Source organism: Cyclopterus lumpus, chromosome 19 (genome assembly GCF_009769545.1).
Source record: "Cyclopterus lumpus isolate fCycLum1 chromosome 19, fCycLum1.pri, whole genome shotgun sequence".
Taxonomy (NCBI): domain Eukaryota; kingdom Metazoa; phylum Chordata; class Actinopteri; order Perciformes; family Cyclopteridae; genus Cyclopterus; species Cyclopterus lumpus.
The window spans coordinates 530,001-550,693 of record NC_046984.1 but is presented as its reverse complement, the minus strand read 5'-3'; the positions used below and the strand labels follow the sequence as shown (position 1 = coordinate 550,693).

The window sequence follows — 20,693 nt, the reverse complement described above, 5'->3', positions numbered from 1 at the left end:
CTAAACTGTCCTTTGGTCTGCGGTGAACACGAGAGTTTTTCATCCTGCCATCCAAAGTTCATGCCCGATTGACAAATTGTATTGATCCCGTCCAGGTATGCAGTTCCAGTATGAGCCCCACCACCGGACCCAGGTGCCTCTGCTGCGCACAGACGAGGAGCTGATTGAGACGCTGGAAGACAACCAGGTGCAGCTACAGAATCTCATGTCATCCAAGTACATCGCCCACTTCCTGGATGAAGTGTCGTCATGGCAGAGCAAGCTGTCCGTGGCCGACTCTGCCATTTCCATCTGGTTTGAGGTGCAGCAGACGTGGACCCACCTGGAAAGCATCTTCATTGGCTCAGAGGACATCCGCTCACAGCTGCCTGAGGTTGCACACCGATAGAATCACATCTATGCACACATTGGTTAATTACAGCTCTATGGGTATACATTACATCACTGACAAGCTCATATGAATGCAGGCCTTGACCGGCGCCATTGTGGTTGCCATATGAACCCAGATAGCACGGCTCTAAGAGCGGGTAATTAAGAATGGGGTAATTGGCTCGTACTGTGAATTTAGGAGCTGAGATTACACAACTATTTCATTGCTTGAACCCAGATGTTTGCCTTAAACCTCTGATTCTACCCTCTTTCTTTTGGGAACCTACATTTCCTTGCTGTGCTCCCTCGTGAAATCCTCTGCAGGACTCCAGACGCTTTGAAGGAATTGATGCTGATTTCAAAACGCTGGCAGACGGCGTGCATCAAACGCCAAACGTAGTGGAGGCCACCAATACACCGGGCCTGTTTGGTAAACTGGAGGACATCCAGAGCAGGTGAGAGTTGTCTCTTTTTCCACTCTTCATGTCCGTTATCAGGAGCACTCTTGTACAGGGATTCTACTTCTTTCACTTGGATGCACACACTGACTCACTCTGTGTATTTCTCTGCAGGCTGTCTCTCTGTGAAAAAGCTCTGACAGAATACCTGGACACAAAGCGTCTGGCCTTCCCGAGATTTTACTTCATCTCTTCGGCTGATCTGCTGGACATCCTGTCTAATGGGACCAACCCACACCAGGTGGCTCCACTCATTTTTGCTAGAGGGATAGCATTGCATTTAATGCTAATTGATTCAATTGATTAAATTAATTAAACTAATTTGAGCTTTTTCACAGTTTTCTGAAACAATGTTTGATTGCACCATTTAGCTCTTTTGATTAGTGCTGTTGACTATTGTAGTACCCGCAGTGTCCACACAGGGGCAATGTCGCTTATAGTTTTGCTGCCTGCTCCAACCTCCATCATCAGGACATATTCTCAAGCATTACCAGCATGGAGAAATAAATCACTGTTAAGCACAACTTACTTCTAAATCTCTCTAAAGATGAAGTTAGCAGGCATGCTGCAGAACATGGGTCTTGCCAATAAATGATTCAGAATAACAGTAATGTAACATTATTAATTTGTGCGGCAGTCAAACAGTGAGCTGAGCTGAATGTGCCCCGTCTGTTTGCTCAGGTCCAGAAGCATCTGTCGAAGCTGTTTGACAACATGGCTAAGATGCGATTTGAAGCAGATGGAGAGGGGAATCCTTCTAAGACTGGTCTGGGCATGTACAGCAAAGAGGAGGAGTATGTCTCCTTTAATCAGCCCTGTGACTGCACTGGACAGGTAAAATACAGCCGCAATCATTTATTCATGTCTCTGGAATTGTAGTACCATAAGTGTGTAGGTTGAGCTAAATGCTAAAGACATTTATTATCTCCATTGGACTTAGTGCTGACAGTGGCACTATGGCTATCTGTAGATGAATGTAATAGATGAGGAAATTCATTTACCTGCCCTTTTCTGTAATGGAAGAACATATCTATCAAATATAGATATCACAACCCACAATAAAGTCGGCAAATTAATTGAGTCTGTCGTTGCCCCTGGGGTTTTGAATATCAAAGCCCATAAATCCATTAATTTTTCATTATATCCTATAGTATTTTCCTGCCTCCACTTCCAGTCCAATGCTTATTAATGACCTCATTAGTCCAGTGATAAGAAAGCCCGTCGCTGCTCACGTGACACACATTGCAATGTGTCCACGTGCCATTGGCTTGTGTGTCTGGTGCCAGGTGGAGGTGTGGCTGAACCGGGTTCTGGACAGCATGCGCTCCACGGTCCGACACGAGATGACCGAGGCAGTGATGGCCTATGAGGACAAACCCAGAGAGCAGTGGCTGTTTGACTATCCGGCTCAGGTAAACATGCTCAGTGGGATCTATGTATAGATTTAACTGACAACACTGGGGATTTTTCCTGTTAGTCACTTTATCCAACACCTGATGGATTAGTACCATAATCATGTCTATGCCTCTCATAAATATTTCCATCCAGTGCACACTGTCACTAATGCTTCGCATACACAGTTCTCAGCCAAATTCTGTTGAGTATTTTGAACGGCGAGAAAGAATAGGACAAATATGTGTCTGTGATAATGGAACACATAATGGTCTACATCTGGAAATGCTCATGTTTTTCTAAAAGTATTTAATGCTCTGAATGGTAAATGTTGTTTTCTGGCACTAATTGTAGTGTTTGAAGGTTAAAAACCAGCAATTAACAAAAAAACTAAACGGTTCAGGACTTGAAATCAACGTCAAGATCAGTAGTGTTTACTTTATAAAGGCACAGGTAAACAAATCATTTAGTGCTGAATCAGGACTGAGTTAGGACCACGGTCTCACTGTAATTCAGCACAGTAGTTTTGATTGACTGTACATTAACAACGCATCACTAAAGTCAGTTATGAAGTGAGAAAGCTGTTTTCAGCGTGTCATTTCCCAAAGCTGCAGCTCATTACGCAGTGAAGTGAAAGAGAGCTCATTTTGATTACAGAATATTTACTTTGACCAACTCTACCTAAGAAAATGTTGTTACTCAAATGCTAATTGAACACATTATTAATACTAACTTTAGAATATATCTATTGTTTCATTTAATAAGCGTGAATAAACACGAGGGCTGCACGGTGGTGTAGTGGCTAGCTCTGTCGCCTCACAGCAAGAGGGCCGCGGGTTCAATTCCCGGTCGGAGCGGTCCTTCTGTGTGGAGTTTGCATGTTCTCCCCGTGGCAGCGTGGGTTCTCTCCGGGCTCTCCGGCTTCCTCCCACAGTCCAAAGACATGCTGCAGGTTAATTGATCTCTAAATGTCCCATAGGTGTGAATGTGAGAGTGAATGGTTGTATGTCCCTACATGTGCCCTCGATGGACTGGCGGCCTGTCCAGGGTGTCCCCTGCCTTCGCCCTATGTCAGCTGGGATAGGCTCCAGCGCCCCCGCGACCCTAATGAGGATAAGCGGTATTGAAAATGGATGGATGGATGGATGAATAAACACATTGAAAAGCGCTTACTTAAATGGATATTGATTTGTGTAAATGGGCCTTTTTTGTGTGTCAGTACATTTTGCTGCTGGCCCTGTCCACAGCAGTGTATTGTGTTGCTCTACTGCTAAACACACACACTATCCCTTTAAAGAACCGAGTACTGTAGAAAAGGAATTTTCAATATTTGGATGGAGGAGAAAAAACAAGATTAGCCTATCGGCAGTTATTTTAAAATGTCATGCACATTAATGGGCACACCACATAAAAGCTGACATTCCACACTGCTCAGCAAAAATAGGCACGGCAGACAAATGTAAACTCTGCATCTCAATCCAACTTTTCACACTTTAGTTTGTACAGGCAAAGGGTTTTCAGTTTTATGCTTGAAAACATATAGATATATACATGATACAGGAAATCCATCTACATAAATCCCCATCAACTGTACTTTTCCACAGAATCTGCCTGTCATTTCTTGTCTTACTTCTGATTCAGGTCGCGTTGACCTGCACTCAGATCTGGTGGACGTCTGACGTCTGCATGGCGTTCGTCCGTCTGGAGGAGGGCTATGACAACGCCATGAAAGAGTACTACAGGAAACAGGTGTCCCAGCTCAACACCCTTATCTCCATGCTGATTGGGCAGCTTACACCGGGCGACCGACAGAAGGTCATGACCATCTGCACCATCGACGTCCACGCCAGGGACGTGGTGGCCAAGATGATCGGTCAGAAGGTGAGGGGGGCTCGATGGATAAATCTGGCAAAGAACCTGGATAAACTGAATAAATTCTCATGCAGACACCATGATTGCTGCCGTATGTTTGTGCAAGGGCATATAAAAAAAAAAACGTAGTTGATATTATGTTGAACAGAAAAACATTATTAAAATATATTAACATTTGTGTAACTTGGAACTGATTTAAACATAATTACAGTAATAAAACCTTAGTTTAAATACAAAACAGTATTCTGCACCAAATAAATAATAATAATAGATAAATGAGTAAGAAAAGTTCTGCTAAAATGCCAATATAGTGTAACAGTATATTCTATATCCAAAATATATATATATAAACAACTTTTACCAGTTGTGTAGTGATAAAAGACAAACAAAATCAGAACAGAATAATAAATCTATCATACTTTTTATTCAACAGTGCCTTGCCTCCTGCTGTGTTTTAGCCATTCCACGTCGTAGTTGGGTGTGAACTGGCGTTTTCTCCAATGCATGTTGGTTATGCTTTGACACACAAAGTACCCTTTTCAATGTAGGGCTATAATGCAGCTACAGATACTGACTATATCACTTTGCCTGAAACCGTAACTTCTTGTGCTGAAGTTGCTGCTCTGATGAGTTTAAGGTCAGGCTGTATGGTTCAGTCCTCATGTCCAGGACTCTGCTACACTCACTTCATGACGGTCACTGTCATTCAAGCTGACTGTTCCCTAAAGAGCAAAGAGAACTTAGCCTAGTCTGCACATGCATGTTTTAACATAATAATAATTCACATAAAACAGGTAGACAATGTTTACACTGTCAGCCATGATAATACACCTCAACGCATAATTAATGTAAGACCTCACCTGAAGCCCTGATGGTCCAGCTGCTGCTTCCTGAATGCATTTCAAAATAATGCCTTAATGAATGAATGTAGACCTTATGTGAGTAGTATATGTATTTATTTTGAAAGCAATTTAGAATATATAGGTAATAGGTTCAGGTTTTATGGAACGGCCTTGTTTTTTTTATTCAACATCACATAATACACAATCCAAAAGTGCTGACATGAGGTCAGATTCCCCAGACGGCCTTCAGTTTAATTGCTAATGTATGGTAAAATGGTCATTCTTAACAAAATGCCAAGAGCAAGACCTCACCTGGAGCCCTGATGGTCCAGCTGCTGCTTCCTCAACCTGATTTCTGAGTTTCCTGAATGCATTTCAAAAGGATGCAGGTTAGCACTGTGTGGGTAGTTAGCCTACTAGTAGCTAACTAACAACGACCCTCTGGGGGGTGAACACACTTCGGATATCTCTTTTCTTTTTTGGTGTCATTTCCCCATCTACAAAGCACAACAGGGTCAACATTTCAATGCTGAGACCAAACAAAATACTAATATGAGGCTTTATTAACTCCTGTCGTATTTAGTAGCTTAACGTGACTACTGACAGATCGCTTTCTGCAAGTTACGATTCACGGTGTTTACATGACTTTTTGTGTCTTTCCAAAACTTGGTTGTGACTAGTCCCTATGGACCATATGCAAACCTACGCCCTTGTGTTTGAGAGGCTGTTACCAGTGAGTAATGCACTCACTCGATATTCAAGCAAGGCATGTCATTACCATAAGGAGAGGGTGGGAAAGCTCAGATTATTTCTGGCATTATTTCAATCCTTAGCACTCTCCCAACTCTCGCGCTGTGTCTCTTTTTTTAGGTGGAGAACTCTCAGGCCTTCGTGTGGCTCTCCCAGCTGAGGCACCGTTGGGATGAGAAGGAGAAGCATTGTTTTGCCAACATTTGCGATGCCCAGTTTCTCTACTCCTATGAATACCTGGGCAACACGCCACGATTAGTCATCACTCCTCTAACAGACAGGTACGGAGGTCATTCTTGGTGTCTTTGTTCAGACTGACAGGCAACCAAACATCATGATTGCTTGTTAACTGACTGATAAGTAAAGCTATTTCATTTAGCAGGCTTCTCATTTCTAACTGCCAACCCTCCATTACAGTGTAATGGTAAATGGACCTGTACATGTACGGCGCTTTTCTAGAGTTCCGACCACTCAAAGTGCTCAAAACACGACATGACATCATTCACTTGACATCATTCATCCATTCACACACTGACAGCAAGAGCTAAGGTGCCACCTGCTCATTGGGAGTAACTACCATTCACACACCATAGGTAGGAACAGCTACGGGAGACATTTAGGGGTTAAGTGTCTTGCCCAAGGACACATTGACATGGGTTAGCGGAGCCGGGGATCAAACCACCGATCCTTTGCTTGAAGGCTGACCCTGCTCACCACTGATCCACAGTCACTGTCTCTGCCATGGTAACTGATGTCGTGGTGAGAGAAGCACTGACTTGGATCGTAAACTTCAAACATAGCAGGACAGAGCGGCGCTAACATACTGTCGACTCCAATATAGCAGCAGCTGGGACCGGCTTCCAGTGAGTAAATACCACACCGGCCGTGGATTTGCTATTTGTGGTGCAGGCTTTTTTATGTAGTCAAAATGAGTCTTGTTCCTTGGTCTTGGTATAACACTAGCTTAGGTCACTATCATTAGACATGCTAGTGATGCATCTTATGTACGAGTCCTCCTTTGTCTTGTGCTTTTGGTTTAGGAAAGGTCAAACTATCTCTCTAACTACAACCCTGTGCACACAACTTCATCTTGCTGTTAAATCTCTGTTTGGGGAAAGGTTTGCTCCTGGAAAAAGGATATTTAGTATTAAGTCCTGTGAGGCTCATTAAATATGCCAGTTTACATCAAGCCCATTCAAAACCCATTATAATTACATTCTCAAAAAAGAAATTCCACTTTATTTGAAAAACTGACTAGAAGATAGAAGCTCCTCGTCTAATGATGATAAATGATAATGTGACACGTTTTAGGATCCTCATTTGAATCATTATGTACACCTTTTAGAACAGCTTTGGAACAGGGCACCTTGCCAACAGCTTGTTTGCTCACATGTACATATTTCTGCAGCATCCCTGATAAAGTGTGAACTCCACAGAGATGAATACCTGCCTCCCAGAGCCCTTTGGCAAACTGCAGCGTTTCTAGACTTTGAAGCCTGAACAATCAGAAACAATGGGCTTTGATGGCCAGGTGAGTGGCCGTGTAGCAAGACTTCACCATATGGTGCAAGCCCTCGCTGTGGCTCACACAGTATGCCACTGGCTTTCATTTCAACAATGGACCATGGACTAGGGTGTCACGTTCTTTAATCCAGGACTTGAGAAAACAGCTAAAAGCATGTTTGCTTCATGATAAACACCACTAGCTGCAGATAAAATACCAACACAAACTAACTTCTGGGCAAGGCACGTTTATTTGAAAAAAGCGATTTGCTTTAAAGATAAAAATGCAATAAGGCAAGATAGAAAAGAAACACGAGGCAGTATAAAAAGTCATAAAGATGACTTTTTATTTTTAAAAATAATTATTAATAAGCAAAGTTTTATGAATAAAGAGCCCGAAAGATAACTAAATGAAAGGCAGAGAAGTGTATTTAAAAGAACACAGAGTTTAGAGGACCTGAGACAGTTCATACTATAGCAGCAGATTACTCATGTCATTTTGCCTCGAAGCGTTCAATGCTTCATAAGCCAAATCAGTTCTTTGACACACAGGAAGCCATTTAATGAACTCTAACTTGAACCATTTAACTGTTACACATAAAAATCATCTAAACAGATATTATTGACAGCGGTCATAGAGAAATCGTCAAACCATACGTTTAATGAATACTGGCAATACCACACACTCAGGCCAACAGAGAGAGGAATGGAGGGGCGGGGCAGACAGACAGACTGATACATAGCCCTTTCTTTTGTAAACGCTGTAATAAAACAAGTCACACTGTCACAGCCACCCAGTTTATTCACACTGTCGTCTTCTGTCTGGCTTTAGTTATTCCATGCAGGACTTTCTCATCTAGCCTCCGAGACGACTGATTGTTGAGACTTTTGGCCATATTTCAGGGGAGAGCCATGCATGCTGTTGGCGCTGGTATCCGGATGATACACTGTATACAGATGGGATAATTTGTCTTCTCTGAGCTTCTGTCTCTTTTTTGCTTTCCAATATTTCCCCCTTCCATACATCATCTATTAACCAGCAGCTCATTAAAACCATTGCTGCGTTGATATTCAAGGCAAAGCTTTGTGTTTATTACCTGATCAATAAAGGCCTGATTGTCTCCATCAGTTCATGTCCATGATGCTGCTGGCTTTTATTGATATTAGATGGGCAGAGTGTTTGTTAGTCTTGAGAGGTTCTGCAGGAGAAGCAATCACTGGCGGTGCTAATCAGCCTGCGTGATAATCAGCACAGGAGCAGATTCTATTATCATATAATGAGGTTATGTACGAGCCGACACCAAGACATTGTCAGTGCTGATTATGACAGTGTCTATTCAGGATTTGTCATTTGTACTGTGTGCATTTTTAGTTATGCTGCTGTAGAAAAAACATTCTAAGAAGCATTTATTGAAAGTTAGTTTGGATCAATTAAAGGGACAACTCAGCATCCAGCTGTGTAGAGGCTGAGCTGTCAGTTTCCTTTCTGGACATACTTCTTACCAAACAATAAGTTTGATTCTAAACACAGAACTGGAGATAATGAATCATGGATTGTTGTTTCTTTTGTTGTTCTATTTACATATGTATTACATTATCTAGTAGTATTGTAGTGGAACAATATTTGGAATGTTGGAAGTACACTGACTTTGAGAAGAGGAAAATAGAAGAAGGTGTCTTGGTGCATATGGTGCCAACACATAGGCATGGTGAACACCTCCTGAGAAAGAGGTTGATATTTGTGAGAATTACCAGGAGCTCTCAGTTCTTCTTTTTCCATCATGCATTTTTACAAAGACAGCTACACCATAAGGAGTATGCCACCAGACTAATGAGTTGTTATTTTGTCAGTGTTTGAAAAGCAATTATAAACAGATTTATTAAACTTGCATTTAAATGATGCATTAATTAATTAAAACTGAAAAAAGAATAAATACACATTTACATTTGCTAAGAAATAACTTTGTTCCCTTAATCTATAAAAAATAGTTCAACATTTTGAATTACTTTTCTACTATTCTCATGTAGCATGTTTCCATTCAAGTATTTTTATATTATTGCGTTGATGGCCAAAGTGACTTGTTTTGTTTCCAGCTTGCAACCTCTACTTACATTACAACCTATAGCACCAACTTCTGAATAAACTACAATGCATCAGAGTGTATTCACTCCCAACCAGTTGAAGAGGCTAATATCACTCCATGCCTGCATGTTGAGTATAGGACAAGAGTCAAGAACATAAAGCGTGGAAGCAAAGGGAAACAGCTCAAAGTTCAACCCTCCAGGTGTGTGTGTCCATAATGCGTCTTTCTCGCGTCGACAGGGCCTTGGCATGGGCTTAAAGGCATGTACATTTTATAAGTTGTATAATACGCACTAAACACAAAACATCCCGGAGGAGAAAGTGGTTAATTAACCAAACAAAAACTCAATCCTGGTGAATCCAGGCTACGAGGTCCTCTCCCTTGTTGTCCTCTTCCAGGTGCTCGTGGGTTCACCTTCCGCTCTCCTTTCTCCTTCCCAGGTGCTCTCCCTTAAGTCTCCCAGCCCTGCCTCAATAAGGTGCCTTAAGCAGCTGCAGCTGGGTGAGCGGTGAGGCAGGCTGGGAGATGTAGTTTTTGCACTGGTGGCCACTCTGTAGCGCCCCTCCACTACCTGTCCCCTTGTGATGCCACAATATTTATAGTGTAAATTCAGCCCTGCTATCAGACTTTCCACCAATCAAAACCATTCAGTCGATTCAACAACCTAAGCTCATCCTGCTTTCCTAAATATGGTCTGTTCTTCTGGTGTGTCCTTTGGAGCCCAATTTACCAAAAGAGCTTGGCCACTCAGTTGATTTACTCCTTGGGTCAAGCTAACCTTTTTGGCAGAACACACGATTCATAAAGGGGAAGTCATGACACAGTCAGTCTTCTTTCTATGAATTTCCAACTTCCTGATTCCTAGGAACTATAACAACAGGTTACATAAACCGTTTTCTTATGAATCTAAATGTAGGGTGTTCAAACTATGTTATATGATGATTTTCTCCCAAATCATCTGGGTGCTCCACTTTCTGGAGTGTTGTTGTCACATTGGTGTTGCTAGGCAACCAGTGGAGACACTGCACAGAAATAAAAAATAACCTTCTTTTAAAACCACAAATGTACATTATTTCTGTTTTTGTGTGGATGAAACAAACAAAATACATCAACAACTAACTATTTAATACAAGGATTCAACAAAGATCTTGTATTGTCTTTCTACAACAGCCCTTTTATGCTACCAAAGAGAAACAAAACAAAGATTCAATTTGCATCAGGAGGAATGTGACAGCAACGACAAACACGCCGGGGAATTCTCAGCGCAGATAACGTGGTCTGCATCTTCACATTAAACATTTGACATCAGGAAAAATGATGACTCGACTATGTTGGAGCGCCAAGCATCACTGATGTACACATAGATACAATGGAGGCAGGTCTTGGTAAAGATGTTTCCACAACAGTCTCCGAATTCCTGTTGTTGAATTAGGCTGACTCAATTCATCCATTTTATTTACCACCGGATATTAGACAGAAGTAGTGGACTAGCCTTAGGTCCAAGCTGGGTTAGTTTAGCTCTCTCTTTGGCGGCGGTGTTAGGTCTGCGTGCTGTGGGGCTCTCCAAGGCGCTGATCCTGCTGCTGCCAGCAGCTTTGGGGCTCCAGAGTACTTTGGAACTCCAAACCAATATCTTTGTGGTTTAATCATAGCATTTACCTGGTTCCCAACATATCCATCCCCTGTTAGTATGTTGTGTTTGCTGCATCTTGTAATTTCATATACAGTATGTGTTGATGCTAGACAAGAAGTTCAGCCTAAGCTCTGTTTGTTATATGCTTTGCACCATATTTTGAGGGTCGCAAGTGATTTAGTTAGATGTCGTGTTTTTTGTTTTGCTCTACACCTGCAACGATCCCCAAGCTCCTGCCTTTTATGTACTTGGGTCTTCACTGCATTCTGACAGCAAGATTATGCAAAGCCTGGACCCAGCACAAAGAGATCAGCGCTATGCAGTAAGTATAGTAATGAGAGAAGAATAATACTAGTACAATTATTATTATATAATGACAGCATCAGTGGATATAATAGAATAATAATGATAATACAATCAGTAATAGAAGTAGTAATAGTAATGGACATGTGACTAATAATAGTAACAATAGTGTCAGAGGGTGTGGGGCAGGACCAGGGTCCAGGTATAACCAATATCCATGAAAACCTGTGAGGAGAAAAAGCACAAAGACTCAGGGGAAGAAGCAAAGTTAGTAATGTGAATTAATAAGACATGAATTCATACAGAAAAAGGACTCAGTGTGTCCTCGGAAGGAAGCCCCCGGTTCCATAGGAGCTAGTTTCATTCTCCAGCAGCAGACTTTGTCTGGAACAAGGAGGCCAACAACCAAAGCTGCTACAGCTCCCATGCAGTCAAGCACAGTTTTCCACGTTGTAACAGCTTGCATCGTCCTCCGGGAAGAGGAACCCACCAGATTGGAGGTCAGCCCTCAGGCTCATGTAGGAGGGTTTGCTCCTACTACTGTGGAGCTTCTACCCAAAACTGCCATAACCAAAGACCCGTCAGTAGGTATGGGGATTCTGATGGGGTGAGTTTTCGTGATGTCTGGTTATCTCATCTGCATCACTTTCCTGCGAAGGTAAAACATTTAGGATTGTGTTGACCCCAGTGCAGCTTTTTCACCTCATAGAATCTTAAGTTTCCCCTCACACCAAACTCCTGTTACTCGGGGGAGTTTACATTTTGTGGTTATTCGCTTCATTCGTGGTAAATGCACCGGAGAGGCGGAGTCGGTCCTTCTCCATGGAAAGCCAAGCCATTTATTTCCGCCAACAACCATGGAAGAAATAACCACTATTTCTGCTTTGTACATGTTGTGGAAGTCCCACGTTGGAGCATCAAACGCCCTCCAGGAACTGCTTCTGGATGACTGCTGCTTCCAGCACTACTTGAGGCGGACCAATAACCAGTTGTTTCTGATTCAACGGCAGGGCGTCAGTGATGACAAGAGGAAGATCTCAACGCTGATAGGCGTTTGGATTGATGTTCGACACATGCAGCGTGTTCTCAGGAGACTCTTGGATAATGTTCATCAAATCAGAGAACTATCTATTTAACTTATCCCAGGTTCCCTTTTCTTGGCTACATATCCACAGACAGTATTCAGATAGGTCCCAGTAAAGTGAGAGCAGTGAGTGACTGGTTGAAGCTAACCAAAATGAAGCAGGTACAGCGGATTTGCCAACCTTTATAATTTTTTCATCAGAAGCTTTAGTTCAATAGCAGCTCCCTTTAAATGCTCTCACCTGTGAGTACTCCAATAGTTCCAAACGGACTAATGAGCTTCAGACACAGCCAGGTCCAATGGACCCTGTGAGGCGAGAAGGCACAAAGACTCCGGGGAGGAAGCAGAGTTAATAAAGTGCAATGGAGAGATGTAAATTCATCCATAAGGAGAGAGAGAAGAGGAGATAGGTGCTCAGTGTATCCTAAAACATCCCCCAGCAGCCTATAAGCCTATAGCAGCATATCAAGGGGCTGGACCAGGGCAAACCTGATTCAGCCCTAACTATAAGCACTATTAAAGAGGAAAGTCTTAAGTCTACTCTTAAATGAGGTGACTGCTGTGGGCCGAATAAACTCTTAATTCTCTCTTGTCGTGGTCCACTGGTATGTCAAATGCCCATTTGTCAGCTGGACTATCAACCATCAACCTTTACATAACAGGAGTCTGAGGGGAAGGTGGGGACAGCAAGGGAGAAAATAGAAAAGGTCAAAATGCACAGAATAAAATGTCAGTGACAAGAACTGCACTTCTCTCTGTGAGAGACGATGATAACTCCTGAGCTAACTTGTTGTCATAGATGTGTAAAACAGAACTAAAATGGGTGTAGTCAAGCTGTCCCTGTGAATTATTAAAAGTGGCCTTTTGACAATCTTTATAGATGGAAGAGCATACAGTTGAATCAGTTAAAAGATTTTTTTAAATTGCAAACTGTCAGGTTCCATTCCTCATCAGTGATGCATGTGTTAAGCGTCTTTGAAATAAATTTGAAGTATTATTATTATTATGTGTGTATTTCCACTGTCTTTAGATGCTACATCACCCTGACCCAGTCCCTTCACCTGACCATGAGTGGAGCTCCAGCAGGGCCTGCAGGCACAGGGAAGACTGAAACTACCAAAGACTTGGGTAGAGCACTTGGCATCATGGTCTATGTATTTAACTGCTCGGAGCAGATGGACTACAAGGTGAGGATGCGCGCATGGGTATCTGCATTTGAGCCTGTGCACGTACCCCATATTATTCTTGCTTCTTCTCATCTTCGCCTTTGTCATGAATATGGTATGCATTAAAGTTGTCAACCCAACTTAATGCCATTCTCTTTTCATCTTTTTTCTTTGTCTTTTGTTTCACTGCTTCTTTCTTGAAAGTAGAGCTGATTAGTTAAACCCGTATTGTTTTTTCTTAATTACACCTTGTCAAAGGGCCCTCTCTGTACCCAGCCTCCACCTTGCTTTATTATGCACTTTTGTATACATTTACACACATACTTTCTGCATATTGAGTGCTCAGGGGGGGACATAAACATAATCTTGTGATCAGACTCGCTCCTGCTTCCCCCAGACAGAGGCATCATTACAGTATAGCGGCGCACAGCACCCCCGGCTTTACACACAAAAGTGGCAAAGAGAAGTGCTAATATACTCCAGGAGGAACACAGACACTAGAAGCTGGCTTCAGAGCCCCACACTGTTACTCATATTCAGTTTTGCACACACACACACACGCACACACGCACACACGCACACACGCTGAATCAATCCACCAGTCAGCTCCGGTTTGCGTCAGAGAAGGTTTCCTCGGCCCTGTGATTGGACAGAGAAGTCATCCTGGTCCAGCTGCTCTCTGGAGGGCTGTTGATGTTGGGAAAAGCTCAAATGTGGGTTGAAGACATTTTAGCCTTTCTCTTTCTGCCTGTTTTATTAGTGTGAGGCCTTGTCTATGTATCATCCTGTTGTTGTACGCCTTCAGCCTGCTGTGGTGCTGCACTCTGAGAACTGCAATGAAGGTTTTTCCATATATGTGTGTAACTGACGTGTCAGTCAGTCGGACCAGGTCTCCACCTGTGAGCCGGCCTGACTGTCTGTCCTGCAGTGACCATCTGAAAATCTGTTTCTCTCTGTCTCTGTCCACAAGTCCTGTGGGAACATCTACAAAGGCCTGGCTCAGACGGGGGCATGGGGCTGCTTTGACGAATTTAACAGGATCTCAGTGGAGGTGCTGTCTGTGGTGGCTGTACAGGTAAGAATCAGTCCAGTATCTCGGCCTCAGGTACTCCACGAATCCCATTCAGGTCCAGATGTCATTGTGAACGCAGCTTGTGTGTATTTTAACCCCATGCGATGGAGCTAAATGAGAGTTGTCATCTTATCTGCCAAGTGGTCTATCCAAATCAAGTTGTGGTCAAAACAAGCACTTGAAAACAGATCTGCAGATGGAAATAGCCTCTTCATCACTGATTGCTTCAGCTATGAGACTAATCCACCCAGACTAGCACCTTTTCACCCAAGAGCTTCTTCATAATTGGAGCCTTCTCAGATCTGATTTGAGAGTGAAGGATGGAAAACCGCCTCCTTTGGTCACATCTTTCAACACTAATAACAGCAACTCTAAATGGACAAACTCGAAACTCTTAAAGGACGTGCTACGATAATTTGGTGAATTAGTAGCACATTTGTAATTTTGACTTCAAACCAATCTTTGTGAACTGACCATCTTTCCTTCCAGTGACGTCAGTTTGACAATGTTATCAAGTTTCCATTTTCTCATTAGAGTTTTTTTGTCCATCCATATGAATATGCATCAAAAGATACATGTGTTTTAGTTTTTGAAAATACACCTGCATCCAAAAAACAGTTAACAGTTTACCTTATTAACAATTATCAATAATTATTTCAGAGCCATGATCTGAAAGGACATTTAACAGTTATTGGATATTGTTTGTTGACTCTAATCAGTGCCTCGATTCTATTAATAATGAAGATAATAAGGCTTCCATTCTATCTTTTATTACGACAGAGATCATTTTATATCATGAGAACGATATACATCCCAATAACGTATTGTCTGGTAATTCAATAAATAATTAGTCTATACAATAGTTTTATATAATTGAATATGTGTGAAAAGTACTGAGTTTTTTCTCTTCAGCAATAATCTGATTTTTTGAGAAATTTGTGTCGGTACAAGCTTTTTTATTATGGATGTGGACAAAGTCCCTGTGTAATACAATATCTCTCTATATATATGAATTCATTTTGATATGAGTCCACTGAAAGACAAGATAAATTCTCCTAATCTCTTATAACCTGCTCACGATGCTCAGCAGCAAACAGCAGACACAGTCAGAGACCCGCTGGTGAACAACCTGGAGCATTTAGCAGCTTTTTCTTTGAGGAGTTGGTGGAGACCAAAACAGAACTTAAAGGAGGGTGAACTTCCTACCTAATTTGATCGGATAGCCACAAACGCAACTCCACACTAGTGACTGTGTTGCTCTGTGCATGTCAGTGTATGACATCTCAACTTAATGAGGTTGTAATATGTCTGTGTCTTAACAGCTGCCCTTTGCTTAAAGAATCAATGAATGCAGGTTTGGTTCTGTGCCTTTAAGTTAAAGCATTACCTCTTTATTTTTATTTGTACATCTCTTTGGCTGAACTGAATGGATCATTATGGCTTTGCCTTCCATTCTCCTCCTCTATTTTCACATCATGTGTTCTGTACTTCTCATACATATAGTTATTCTCTCCACACTGAAATGGGGATACTCTGGGTGACCTACAGCAGCTAGCCCTTTGATTACGGGACTCAGCCACATCCTGTGTGTTTCAGCTGATGCTAGCATTTCTGCTATCTTGCATTTTGTTATCCCAGATCAAACAGATCCTCTCCCTGTGGTTTCATACGCCTCTCTAGTGTATTCAAAGCGTGCATGCTGCTGCTCCAGTTACTATCTTCATGCATGTGCAATACTGTCATTGCAAAATGCATAGAGCTGCTAAAGATGCTGATCATGATGATAATGGAGATGGAGCTCCTCAAAGGATCATTATTCATTGCAAGACTTAACACTCACTTCTCTGGCCTTCCTTCCTTCTCTCTTAAGCAGCGATGAAAGTCTTCTTCCATAATCTGTGGATGCCTATGAGACTTAGAAGAATGAATAGTTGTTGCGGTGCGTGATAAATAATAAATTCCGGTGGCTTATACGTGGAAAAGTAAACCATTTCAATTCAATTCAATTCAGTTTATTTTGTATACCCCAATATCACAAATTACAAATTTGCCTCAGAGGGCTTTACAATCTGTACACATACGACATCCCTGACCTTTGACCTCACATCGGATCAGGAAAAACTCCCCAAAAATAACCTTTCATAGGGAAAAAAGGGAAGAAACCTTCAGGAGAGCAACAGAGGAGGATCCCTCTCCCCGGATGGACAGATGCAATAGATGTCATGTGTACAGAATGAACAGAGTTACAGAGTTACATAAACATTCAATAAATATGACAATGTATGAATGGACCTCCACAATCCATGAAACAGAAGGAGCATCAAATTCCCGCTGTGACAGCTGGCAGCTCACTCCAGAGGAGCCAACGCCGAGCCACCTCTCACACAGCCAACCCATCCTCTTCAAGTGGGACAGAATTGAATGGCAACAAACTCTCTGCTAACACAGGTGTTCTACATTAGACAAAGCAACATGGAGATAAACACAAGCCTGGACTGTGAACATATTGTACATTCAAAGAGACAGCAAATAGTGGAGCCAGACCCAACTGGATCATACCTTTCAGAACGCTGTCTGTTCTTGATCTTTAAAAAACCCTTGAACCCAAGGGTCCCCTAATTAGGTAATGTATATAACACAGTAAAATAAGAAATTAATAAACAATGTTGTCAATCAGATAAACCAGAAAAAGCAGTGCTACAAGAACATATAATCTGCATGTACATGCTCTAAAGACAACTACAACAATAAATAAAAGATTACAAATATAGTATAGACAAATGTCGCCATAAATGACCTCTCACATCACGTTTCTGGATCCGTAGCTAGCAGCTACAAACAAAGTGAGTCGACAATAAGCTAGCTGCTTCCTCACAGCTTTCATATCTGTCTCGCATATCCCTCTACACCAAAGTGTCAGCAATTTATGCACCAACGAACACTAGTAGCAGAACAGAAAAAGCTTTATCGCTTTACGGTGAGCCAGTCCGTCTTACCTTTGATGATAAAATGAAGGAAACGATTTTTTCCCAGTAAATCCACAATGATTCATGTTCACCGGATCCTTTGTGTCATCCAAATCATTGCGGAAGTTCTGAGGGGCGGTTCTGAACCCATATGATGGAAAAGACTATCAGCGTATCGGATCGTGCGCTTCACCAATGACAACGCTTTTTTAAAGCCTATTGGCTCAAAGTGCTGTCAATCTTCTTTTGCATTTTACAGCTTGATTGTATTGGCTCTAATAATTTAAAGGGATAGTTCATTTTCAGAAATCGACCAATGCATTGCCGAGTTAACTCTGTGTGTAATCTTAAATTATAGATGATCATCTAAATCATCCGGAAACGGCGAACCTGAAACCTTTAATTTGTGGTGTGTGCCATCTTCATTTACTCTTAACCAGTAACATATATAGTGGTATTAACACATCTGAACATATCTCACAAGTGTTACTGTTTATTTTAACGCCAACATTATTTGAATACTCATTGTGGTTGCAGAGATACACCCTTTTTACTTTGTGTATGCTATTAAGTTAAGTTTATTAAATAATGACTTTGTTTTTAAAGGGTTAAAAACATTATTTTGGTGTTTTCCTTCCTTCTGTATCCCTGTAGGCTAGCAGCGGTTGGTCACTGCCGTTTCACATAAAATAACCACTGATGTTCTCATGAAACCTTATTTTGTGTGCTGCAGCTGCACTGTTTGTTTTTCTTTTTCCCTGCTTTCCTCTCCCTGTTGTGTTAGTATGAGTGATCTGTAGCCGAGTACTCATCCATGAAGAGATGTTCCTCCTCTTTCCAGCTGCCGACTCGCTACGCTCTTTTACCACACGCATGTTAAACTCATAAAGCCTCTTACAGGCTGGGATTCAGAGTTTTTAGGCCAAGCCACTTTTCTGATATCTCTTTCAATCATAATGTAGACAAGTGGAGCCAGTAAACCCTGGCTGATTGCATGCTCACATTATTGATGAAATTGTGTCCCTGAAAAAAAGGTACACAGTGCACCAATGCGACTGTGGCTTAGTGATATTAGTGAAACAAAACGTTCTCAGGTGTGAGGGTTGCACTAGTTGGAAGCGTCTTTTGACAGTAACTAGGAATGGCTTTGTTTTATAACTGTTGCCAATACAGTGCTTAAGTTAGTCCAGAGCAACCTTTAGCCATGCTAGTGGTGCAAACTCTAGGGACGACCATGTTGGTAGGTTCAATGACTCCAGAGTGACATGCCGAAGCGAATACCGGATGGATCGCCATGACATTTTGTATTTACATTCATGGTCCCTCAGGATGAATTGTAATAACTTTGGTGATCCCCTTTAGGGCAACTCCACTGGTTTTGCACATCAAAGTGTGTTTCCAGGTGTTGGGGAGTACAACTGCATCTGTGAAAAAATGTATAGAGCCTTTCGTTTCTCCAGAGGGATACATTGCCTCAAGTGATGTCACTTGGGTGGAAGGTTTGAAAATTGCAAGTTACAAATGAGACCTCTTGAGGTGTGGATTAAACTTTTCTCATCTTTTAACTGGTCCTCTAGTACCATTAGTAGTTTTATTTATGTGAGGCATGGTTAATATAAATGGTAAACTTAGTCTTAGCATGTTATTATTGTTATTGTGAGCATGTTAGCATTTAGATTTCATTGAACAAAGAATTTTACAAATAGATTTTTGATCCGCGGTGTTATCTTTCTTGGGGTTGGTATCAAGCAAGTATGAAGATCGGATACCATTTCATTCTAACCTGAATTTTATTCTCTGTACATGCAGGTTAAAAGCATCCAGGACGCCATTCGAGACAAGAAGCAGAGGTTTAACTTCATGGGGGAGGAGGTGAATCTTTGCCCTTCTGTTGGCATCTTCATCACGATGAATCCAGGCTACGCTGGCAGGACTGAGCTTCCTGAGAACCTCAAGGCTCTGTTCAGGTGGGGCAAGGGACCATCACTAGTTACACTGCTGTAATTCAATATATCATGCGTTATTCCTGTTTTGAACCAGCAGCCAAGATTTAATCCATCAATTAGTTCAATATAGTTCAAGAGTGTTTCTGGCGACTGTATGTCATCAAATCTGTCTTGGAATTGGTTGCGATATTGAAGTGATATATTAAAAAAAAGACCAAACCCTGTGGAGGACCTGTGTGTGGGAGTTGTGACCCTGAATGGGATAAGTAGAATGTATCTCAATAGATTGAAACATGACAATGTCGGCAACATAGTTGAATCTTTTTACAATCTAATGTTCCCAAATAAAATTGTCTTTTTAAGTTCACCCACATTTCAAAAATAGGGATTTAGGGAAAGAAATGTTCTGTCCAAATCTATTGAAAACTGTCATCAATGATGTCTGTGGATTATTGTATTAGAAACAGATTTTGAAAACACGTGGGTTAAAACCTTCCTTCTTTGAGAAAAACAACTGTCACGTATGGTAATCTGCAGATGGAATTTTGTCTAACATACCAGGAGAAAACACCATCATATGATTATATTTACTTTTAATTTACATTTGACAAACACTTAAATCCAAATTAGCGCACAAAGGAATCACGATCCAAGCCACAGTAGATCGAGAATAATCTATTGACAAAAGGTGCCAGAAAAGGTTGACCTACCTGACGGAAAGATGGCTGTCATCATTGTGAAACAAAGGGCAGATGACAAAACGTTGGTTTATCCAGGATTATGATTATGAACTACACCTGAGCTCCTTTGAGTACTGTCCCTTTTTCCACAGACCATGTGCCATGGTGGTGCCAGACTTTGAGCTGATCTGTGAGATCATGCTGGTTGCTGAGGGCTTCCTAAATGCCCGGGTCCTGGCGAGGAAGTTTATCACCCTCTACACACTGTGTAAAGAGCTGCTGTCCAAACAGGTCATATCTGCTGTCTTCAATGTTACACATCTGATATGGTTAAGCTGCTGAACAACTGACATTATGTTCTGTTCAATTCAATTCAATTCAGTATATTTTGTATAGCCCAAAATCACAGAATGAACAGCATCAGAGACTTACAACACAGTCAATGAATATGTTGTTTTTGCATGTTGTAGTCAGAGACACCACACAAGAGCTTTTTTAACTGCGCTGCCTGAGTGAAGTGCTACATACACATGAATAAGGGTTTGGATGTTATTCCATCTAAAATTGTCTTTA

The 20,693-nt window shown here is 41.7% G+C and overlaps 1 protein-coding gene across 1 annotated transcript in view; it reads left to right on the top strand.

Moving 5' to 3' along the window:
- The window catches only part of LOC117748529 (dynein heavy chain 9, axonemal-like), a 143,871-nt gene that overhangs the window by 32,336 nt on the left and 90,842 nt on the right, over positions 1-20,693 (top strand). The window contains 11 exon segments of the mRNA XM_034558362.1: positions 96-373; positions 694-824; positions 942-1,068; positions 1,509-1,661; positions 2,114-2,239; positions 3,861-4,100; positions 5,804-5,964; positions 13,321-13,477; positions 14,427-14,531; positions 19,304-19,461; positions 20,273-20,411. Coding sequence (XP_034414253.1) covers positions 96-373; positions 694-824; positions 942-1,068; positions 1,509-1,661; positions 2,114-2,239; positions 3,861-4,100; positions 5,804-5,964; positions 13,321-13,477; positions 14,427-14,531; positions 19,304-19,461; positions 20,273-20,411 — 1,775 coding nt within the window.